The sequence below is a fragment of the Priapulus caudatus genome, unplaced genomic scaffold (assembly GCF_000485595.1).
Source record: "Priapulus caudatus unplaced genomic scaffold, Priapulus_caudatus-5.0.1 Scaffold1318, whole genome shotgun sequence".
NCBI lineage: Eukaryota > Metazoa > Priapulida > Priapulimorpha > Priapulimorphida > Priapulidae > Priapulus > Priapulus caudatus.
In genome coordinates, this window is record NW_014578379.1 from 7224 (window position 1) to 17436 (window position 10213).

Genomic DNA, 10213 nt, shown 5'->3' on the forward strand with positions numbered 1-10213 from the left:
CGCTCGTCGTCGCGGACCGTCACGCTAGACACGCTCGTCCTAAGCGATGTACAACCGCTGAGAACGCCTCGTCCTCCCTCACGAGTCACGCTGAGACGCGCCTCAGTTGACGACGCCGAGTCAACGCTGCAGACGCGCAGTGACGTCACGAAGTCAATGCTGAGACGCGCAGTGATGACGCGATCCAATCCGGCAACGCTGGAGTAAAGACGCGCAGTGACGACCGCGACCGTCAACGTGAGACGGCGCAGTGACGTCACGTAACGTCCAATGCTGAGCGCGCATACCATAGTGACGCACGCGCCGAGTCAACGTTGCAGACGCGCAGTGACGTCACGAGTCAATGCTGAGCACGCGCAGTTGATGACAGGCGAGCAACGCTGAGACGCGCAGTGACGTCACGGACGTCAATGCTGAGACGCGCAGTGACATTCACGAGTTTCAATGCTGAGGAATTGCAGTGACATCACGACGTCAATGCTGAGACGCGCATGATGACGCGAGGCAACGCTGAGACGCGCAGTGACGGTCACGAGTCAATGCTGAGACGCGCAAGTGACGTCACGACTCAACGCTGAGACGCGCCTAGTGACATCACCGAGTCACGCTGAGATGCCGCAGTGACATCACGAGTCAACGCTGAAAATGCGCAGTGACATCACGAGTCAACGCTGAGATGCCCGCAGCTGACATCACGATGTCAACGCTGAGATGCGCAGTGACATCACGAGTCAACGCGAGACATGCAGTGACATCACGAGTCAACGCTGAGACGCGCGGCTGACATTCACGAGTCAACGCTGCAGATGCGCAGTGACGTCACGAGTCAACGCTGGAGACGCGCAAGTGACATCACGAGTCAACGCTGCAGACGCGAGTGACATCACGAGTCAACGCTGAGACGCGCAGTGACGTCACGAGTCAACGCTGAGACGCGCAAGTGACATCACGAGTCAACGCTGAGACGCGCAGCATGACATCACGAGTCAACGCCTGAGACGCGCAGTGACAGAGTGAGTCAATGCTGAGATGCCCCGCAGCTGACATCACGCAGTCAATGCTAGACGCGCAGTGACGTCACTCGCAGTCAATGCGAGACGCCGCAGTGTACATCACGAGTCACGGCTGAGACGTGCCAAGTTGACATTCACGAGTCAATGCCTGAGATGCGCAGTGACGACCGCGACGTCAACGCTGAGACGCGCCAGTGAACATCACGAGTCAATGCGAGACACGCAGATGACCATGCACGCAGTCAACGCTTGAGACGTGCAGCTGGACATCGCGAGTCAGCTGAGAACACGCGCAGTGACATCGTGAGTCAATGCTGAGGCGCGCCAGTGGCACATCACGAGTCAACGCTGAGACGCGCTAGTGAATCACGAGCTGCAACGCTGCAGTGATGATGCCCGCCGGCGGCAACTCGTGCAAAGACGAGCTCGATTACCTCCATCTCTCCTCTCAGCGAAGCTATTTCTCTGCCCGAAGGGACGATAAGACTATCTATCCTTTCGCCAACAAAACATGTATTTAGATCGATTTTAACAGGGCGATCTTAGTCAACCAGCCGTTGTGACAGACACACTAACAGACACTGCTTAGCAAAACGAAGTGCAGCATGAAGGAGAAGCGTTTTGTGTCGCGTGTGGAAAACATCTCGCCCTAGCATTGGCCGACCTAATCAACATCATCCAGGCAGTGCTGGCGGGGTAAGGGGGGCAGGGGAGGGGTGTGGCGTATCCCGGGTCAGACAGATTTCAGACAGGTCAGATTCCCACTTGCACGCCGAATGATCAAACGTTAAGATGAACGGCAGTTGAGGCATAAAGTGGCAGATGCTTTCCAGAAATGAGACTGAATCGCCTCACAAACTAAATCTTCATGCACGTAAATAGAAACTCCCCGCCCCCAAACTATTTATGCGTGGTAAAATCTCCCCTCGTCAAACAGTGTGATCGGGAAGGGAAGGCGTATCACGTGGGATTCCGCATAGAAATTCTAGAATTCTAACATGTTGGATCACGGGCCCCATTGTCAGCAACCGAATTACTCTTAACATTAGTCTACAATTTACTTTCTCTCCTGGACCGGACTCTCCTGGACCGGACTCTCTGCGGACCGGACTACACACTGCGTATGAGAAACTCGTACTTTACCATGTTTCTGTCAACGGTTATATGCGCAAATGTTAATGTTAAGACCAATGTTAGGGACAGTAAGGAATGATAAGGCATATATAATCTCTCATCAGTCTCCTTATCTAATCACTCTTTACATATCTTCACAAAGGCCCCCTTAGACATTGTGTCAATTCATTAATTTAGCGTTCTGCCTCACAAACTACAGACCATGTTAGTTTTTTCAAAGTAATTATCGTGTGTGCGTACTTCTTTTCCATACTGCCAACCTAACTAACTAAGGCTTAATTGCGTCCTAACCCGTAACCTCTGATATAACGAACGTGGTGTTGTTTTCGTGCTGGTAGCAGCAGTTTTAGTTCATACATAGCGAGCAGCCACAGAGCAGCAGCCGCCCCACTGACTGATCATAGCTCACTGTCATGCTTATGTACGTACGTGCGTGCTTGTGTGTGTGTGGGTACATGCGCGCAGTGCGCGCGCGGTGCGGTGCGTGCGTTCGCGCGAGTGCGTGCGTGTGTGCGTAACTTGTGGAGTACATGCGTGCGTGCGTACGATGTGGCCATGTGGTGACGTAAAATATTTCGCATTGCTGTTGTTTGCAAATTGCATTGTAAAAAAAACACTCGACTTTAGCCGCCGTGAATGTCAATAGACTGTGGACCGTAGTATTAATTAAGTTATCAGGAGTGAATATAGAGAAGTTATGCCTTATAGTAAAGTATTTAAATACACATTATATAAACTGCACAACTCGGTTTCTGCTGGATGATTATTAGGGTTTTGCATATATTATCAGCCATCATAAATATCACAAAACTAGAAAATCATAGTAATAATGAGAGTTCAATAACAACACAGTAAAGGATTAATTTGTTTGGAATGCAATCATCTTTAATATACACTGCTCCGGTGTGGCTCGAGGTTTGATTGGCGGAGTGTGTAGTATTTGGGAATAGTATATTATATATGTACTATATATATATATTATAATATATATATATATATATTACTAGCAAGGCAACCGCGCGTTGCCCGCCGCGCAAATAAGCGCTCGTGAATAAGTATGTAAAAAATGCTGAAACAGCTAAATACCCAAATATAATCTATCTATCTATCTATCTATCTGTCTTTCTGTCCTGTCTGTCTGTCTGTCTATCTATCTATCTATCTATCCAATATTTATATGTATAGCATGCATGTATAGTAACGCAATGTAAACGCGCATTGCTACAAACGTGAATCCCGTTTTCAGTTTAATGCTGCTACAGGGCCCGTTTATTTAGTGTTAGCTGCCAGGTGGCATTGATTTAATTGCTGCTGCAGCGTGGCCAGTATATTTTCGTTTTTATCCGTTTTTTAGCTTAGATAACCTCGCAAGCGTCAACCAATGCTGCCTGACATTCAGCCACCAAAATTTAACCCCTACTGCGCTCCATCTTTGACATCTTCTTAGAGTGCCTCCGTATTGATTTGCCATCTGTCTGAGAACAGACCAAAGCAGACACACATTCACAAATACGTATTAGATTATGCATGCCACACGTAAGTATGTATTTTTAATTGGCCTAAAACAAGAACAGAAAAGAACCTAACGTGCGTGCCACAACTCATCAATCATCACACGCGCGCGCACACACAGCACCACCGGATTGCATTCGTTCTTCATCCCCAGATTTGGCGCCACGCACATAGGACTCGCACGCCGCTCACATAGACACTACCTTGTCTTCCCGGCGCCCCCTAGGTTACCTTGAGGAAGGTCAAAGTCAGGAACAGTTGCTATGGGGGAGGTCAAGGTCAGGGAGAGTTACCTGGAGGAAGATCAAGGTCAGGGAAAGTTGCCATGGAGAAGATCAAGGTCAGGGAGTTGCCATGGGGGAGATCAAGGTCAGGGAAAGTTGCCATGGAGAAGATCAAGGTCAGGGAGTTGCCATGGGGGAGATCAAGGTCAGGGAAAGTTGCCATATGGGGGAGAGGTCACACTGGTACATCACATCCTCCTCACCGGTCAGCCGCGACATCACGTCGGGCAGTAGCGCCATCTGGTGTTCGGACACGTCGAGCGTGACGAGGCTCGCCGCGTCGGCGACGTCCGGCGGCAGCGCGGCGAGCATTATAGAGCGCGCCACCAGCGTGCGCAGAGCAGGCAGCGCAAACACACGGGCGGGAAGTCCATCCAGCGGGCAGCCGGAGACGTCGAGGGTCGCCAGCGAGGCGGGCAGCCCCGCGGGAAGCTCCGCGATGTCGTTGTCGGACGCGAGGAGCGTGGCGAGGCAGCGCGCACCGGCGGCTCCCTCTGGAAGCCGGCGCAGGCGGTTGCGGGAGACGTCGAGGTGGTGGAGCGACGGCAGACGCTGGAACGTGTCGTCGGGGAGTTCGGCAATGCCGTTCCCACTGAGATTCAGCCTGGAACAACGCGGCAGACGTTCAGTGAGTTAAGGTCAGTGTGACAGGGGTGGAAGTATGGTGGCTCCTCTTACTATCGGCGATGGTTAATTTCCTTTTTTTAATAAGGTAAATGAAAGTTAATTAAAGTAACAACTTGTGTACGTAATGGGAAATAACACTGAGAATAAAGTATAAAATGATAGTTCAATGTAAATGAAGAAAGAGATGCACGGTTATTACTATATGTTATTTCTACTTACTATCATCTGTGATGGTTAAATAACATTTTTTCATAAACAAATAAGTACTTAATTGTGTACTTTACACAATATACACTGAATAATAAACAACACTGAAAAAAAGTGGTAGCAAGCGATGTAGATAACGAAAGTAGTGCAGGGTTTCAGTTTCACCACAGCACCAACGCAAAGTCAAAAGTGCTTGCCGTGGTGCCTCAAACATCGACCCATAAACCAACTCAGCTCTATTCACCACATAACAAATAATAACTGGTTAAAGAACCATAAACAAATGACGGCCATACGTTAACTATGCACTGACACATATTATACGCTCAATCCACAGCTATCGCACATCAACGTAATCTCAACAGACAACGTGACGTTTAACGGCGTGATTCCGAATACACTCTCACCTGACGATCAACGGTGCGTAGGGCAGGTAGAGAGACAGGTCCAAGCTGGTGTAGCCTTCGTCCGGACAGTAGGTCTGCGCATGGACGGGGCAGTTGTAGCGCGACTTGTGCTGACCGGCCGAGAACTTTACCAGCTGGCCCTCTATGTGCATCTGTGCGAGTTCCGTCAGCCGCTGCGCGAACAACAAGTGAACGTCAAAACGATAGACCGAAATTCCACAAATAATCTTCGCAACTCCTGAAAGTTTTTTTTACAAATTTGTTTCCATTCTCAGTTTGAATATTATGATGCGGAATCTATCTTAGAAAATAATATTACATGGCGTGAATCTATGTATACTAGGTATGTAGGGTGACATGTGACATACACTATGCTGAGTTATAAACAGGGCCATACGCAGCGGGGGGGCAGCAGGGGCAGGTGCCCCCCCTAGAGATTTTCAGAGTATGCCTTTTAATGGGACAAATAGGGCAATAGAGGGCGTGGGGAGTACCTTTGCCCCCCCTACAGAAAATTTCCTGCGTATTTGCCCCCCTACAGAAAATTTCCTGCGTACGGCCTTGGTTATAAATGAAATGATATACATGTGTAACATCTGTACAACATGCAGTGTAACAAATATGAAGTACACGTGAATTATATATATCACGTACAAGTGAGTTATATACGATATACGTGTAACTTATATACAACATATGTTACATATATACAATATACATGTAACACATATACGACATACATGTGACCTATATATATACCACATACACATGCATTATATATATGCTATATGTGTAACATATATACAACATACATGTAACAGATATATGACTTATATATGTGGCCTATAATTATCTGATACACATAATCAGGATGTTTTCATAATATGACATGTGACAACATTTCCTGGTTTCTGTGTCACACACCTCAGAGTTTGATGGCAGCGCTGGGTCATAGTCGTGTTCCAGAGACCTGCAGATGTCTCTGTACGTACTCACGAAACAAGAGAACATACTCAGCATGTCCACATACATCCTCACCATGACGGAGATTCCTCGTGAAACCTAGACCGATGCAGCAAACATTGAATTAATTCTTCGACGATTCGTTAACCTTAATTGCTGCGGTATTATTCTGTATTATTGTATTCCGTATGTAGCACTTAACTATAATAGTGTTACCGTATCGAGTGTAATCGTGTCATTTCCAGTAACAATCTTGTCGTAGACTGGTAGCACCACCTACAAACAATAGAAGGTTCTACTGGAGGAACTGCAGCTTTTGTTCGATAATTTAACCTAAATTTGTAGAGGCTAATCAGATATGCAACAATAATTCTCTTATAGTCATAGGAATTATGAAACACTATTGTTATAACAATTATAACTGCCACCACTATCACCATCATCATTATTATTGTCATCACTAACATTATTATTGTCATCACTAACATTATTATTGTCATCACCAACACTATCATTATCATTATTGTTATTATTATTATTGTTTTCATCAACATCATCATCATCATCATCATCATCATCATCATCATCATAATCATCATAATCATCATCATTCATTATCATCATCATCACCATCATCGTCGTCAGCATCATCATTATTTCTCATTCCATGAACAACCGAGATTATTGGAGCAATGACTGGTGGTAGCATTACAGGGATAAGCGTACATTTCTCTGTGACAGCACGACTACGCAGTAGAACCAGACATCAGCCAGCAGCGAGTCAAACGGGATCTCGTCGCAGTCGTATGTTATGCCCTCCATATCTATGAAATGCTCGGCACCTGAAAAGATGCAAAAGACGAAGGTCGATTACCCTCCATCTCTCCTCTCAGCGAAGTATTTCTCTGCGAAGGGACGAATAAGACAATCTATCCCTTCGCAACAAAATATGTATTTATAGTCGATTTTAACAGGAAGATCTAGTCAACCAGCATTGTGACAGGACACACTAAAAACACTGCTTAGCAACGAAGTGCAGCAGAGTAGAAGGTTTTGTGTGCGTGTGTGAAACATCTCGCCTGGCTTGGCCGACCTATCAACATCATCCAGGCAGTGTGGCGGGGTAAGGGGGAGGGGAGGGGCGTGGGTATCCCGGTCAGACAGATTTCAGACAGGTCGATTCCCACTTGCACGCGAATTGATCAAACGTAGATGAACGAGTTGAGGTGGCAGATGCTTCAGAAATGAGACTGAATCGTCACAAACTGAATCTTCATCCACGTAAATAGGAAACTCCCCCGCCCCCAAACTATTTATGCGTGGGTAAAATCTCCCCTCGTCAACAGTGTGATCGTGAAGGGAAGGCGTATCACGTGATTCCGCATAGAATTCTAGAATCTAACATGTTGGATCCACGGGCCCCATTGTCAGAAACCGAATTACTCTTAACATTAGTCCTACAATTTAACTTTCTCTCCTGGACCGGACACTCCGGGACCGGACTCTCTGGGACCGGACTACACACTGCGTATGAGAAACTCGTAACTCTACCATGTTTCTGTCAACGGTTTATGACGCAAAGTTAATGTTAAGACCAATGTTAGGGGAAGTAAGGATGATAAGGATATATAATCTCTCATCAGTCTCCTTATCTAATCACTCTTACATATCTTCACAAAGGCCCCCTTAGACATGGTGTCAATTCATTAATTTAGCGTTCTGTCATAAACTACAGACCATGTAGTTTTTCAAATGTAATATCGTGTGTGGTACTTCTTTTCCATACTGCAGACCTAACTAACTAAGGCTTAATTGGTCCCTAACCCTAACCTCTGATATAACGAACGTGTGTTGTTTTCGTGCTGGTAGCAGCAGTAGTTCATACATAGGAGCAGCACAGAGAGCAAGCCGCACTGATGATCAATAGCTCACTGTCATGCTTGTACGTACGTGCGTGCTTGTGTGTGTGTGGGTACATGCGCGCGTGCGCGCGGGTGCGTGCGTGCGTTCGCGCGAGTGCGTGCGTGTGTGCGTAACTTGTGGGTACATGCGTGCGTGCGTCGGTGTGCATGTGGTGACGTAAAATATTCGCATTGCTGTTGTTTGCAATATGCATGTAAAAAACACTCGACTTTAGCCGCCGTGATGTAATAGACTGTGGACCGTAGTATTAATAAGTTATCAGGAGTGAATAATAGAGAAGTTATGTATAGTAAAAGTATTTAAATACACATTTATAAACTTGCACAACGGTTTCTGCTGGATTGATTATTGGGTTTTGCATTATTATCAGCCATCCATAAATATCACAAGCTAGAAAATCATCAGTAATAATTAGATTCAATAACAACAAGTAAGATTAATTTGTTTGGAATGCAAATCATCTTTATATACACTGCTCCGGTGTGGCTCGAGGTTTGATGGCGAGTGTGGTAGTATTTGGGATAGTATATATATATATATATATATATATATATATATATATTACTAGGAGAGAGAGAGCGAGGACAGAGAGGAATGAGAGCGAGAATGTACCCGGTTCGTGTGGGTGCCGAGCCGTGGCAGCCTCGCGTAGAGATGATCGTTTAGACGGGGAAGCTCCGTCGCGTCCAGCGATCCGTTCTTGTCCAGGTCACACTCCGTGTAGAGGCTGACCACGTCCTGCACATGGTCACGCACACAGTCACGCACACACAACGTCACACGTCAGAAGGCAGCCTCGAACGGAATATACGCACGTCAAGATTACTCTTCGTTGTGCATCTTGTAATTACATACTAATAATAATATATATAATATATATTATATATATTATAATATATATTATAACATAATAACATAAATATAACATAATTATAAACAGTATATAGTTATAATTAGTAAGTAGTAAATAGTATATATAAATTCATGTATATATATATATGTATGTATATTTTTTATTTATTTATATGCGTGCACATCTTGTTTCGATGATAAATTGTGCCCGCCTCCCAGGAGTGGCAAATGAGTGGCAGCGAGTTGCAGGAGTGGCAGCGAGTGCCCAGCTGCAGAGTGCTGCGAGGGCCAGGAGTGCAGAGTGCCCCAGTGCAGAGGTGAGTGCAGGAGTAGGCCAGGAGTGTCACGTTGGCAAATGATGATCGCCACCTTCCTGTAATTTGCCGCTGAGCCGGATGAGCGTGCAATGAACTGTGTAGATTCTCCGCGTCAGGAAAGCGCATAGGCTGGCGCCAGCGCTGCGAATCCACTTCACACCGCACAAGGAGAGGTGCGCGCCAGCCCTGAGGCAGGCGTCGCACACATTATCAAATACAAACCGTCGCAAATTGTTGCGTAACGTTATGCTTCTTAAAACCATCTTATTATAAACTATTATCTCTTAGCGGTTGTTCTAACATGTTAACACAGTTCCTGATCTACTGTGTCTGCTAGATGAACTGAGAACGTAATCACGCCTGCCTGTAGAACATCCTTTCTAGTTCAATCGCGAGTTCAGTAATATTAGCTCGGGCGGAGGTTGACGGCAGGTTACGGGGTACTAAGAGAATGGTCAAGGACAGTGACTTTAGGAGAGATCAAAATCAGGGACAGTTGCTCTGCGGGAGGTCAAGGTCAGGGAGAGTTACCTTGAGGAAGTCAAAGCCTGTCAGGAACTGTGGCTATGGGGAGGGTCAAGGTCAGGGAGTTACCTGAGGAAGCGCAAGGTCAGAACTGTTTGCTATGGTCCGGAGGTCAATCAGGGAGTACTTGAGGAAGGTCAAAGTCAGGAACAGTTGCTATGGGGGAGGTCAAGGTCAGGGAGAGTTACCTTGAGGAAGGTCAAAGTCAGGAACAGTTGCTATGGAGGAAGATCAAGGCAGCGGAAACGTTGCCATGGGGGAGATCAAGGCTCAGGCCGAAAGTTGCCTTATGGAGGGAGAGTCACACTGTACATCACATCCTCCTCACGGTCACCGCCGAACAATCACGTTCGGGCAGCTAGCGCCATCTGGTGTTCGGGACACGCGAGCGTGCATGAGGCTTCAGCCGCGTCGGCCGACTCCGGCGCAGCGGCGGCGAGCATTATAGA

At 46.6% G+C, this 10213-nt stretch overlaps 1 protein-coding gene across 1 annotated transcript; it reads right to left on the reverse strand.

Moving 5' to 3' along the window:
• Positions 1 to 4060: 4060 nt before the first annotated feature.
• On the reverse strand, positions 4061 to 7841 carry LOC106816230 (malignant fibrous histiocytoma-amplified sequence 1 homolog). The gene is made up of 6 exons (XM_014820808.1): positions 7814 to 7841; positions 6874 to 6989; positions 6364 to 6423; positions 6109 to 6246; positions 5185 to 5357; positions 4061 to 4547 (listed from the first exon to the last, which is right to left on the reverse strand). The coding sequence occupies exons 1-6, from the start codon at positions 7839 to 7841 to the stop codon at positions 4061 to 4063; spliced, it is 1002 nt and encodes a 333-aa protein (XP_014676294.1).
• Between the last annotated feature and the right edge of the window lie 2372 nt (positions 7842 to 10213).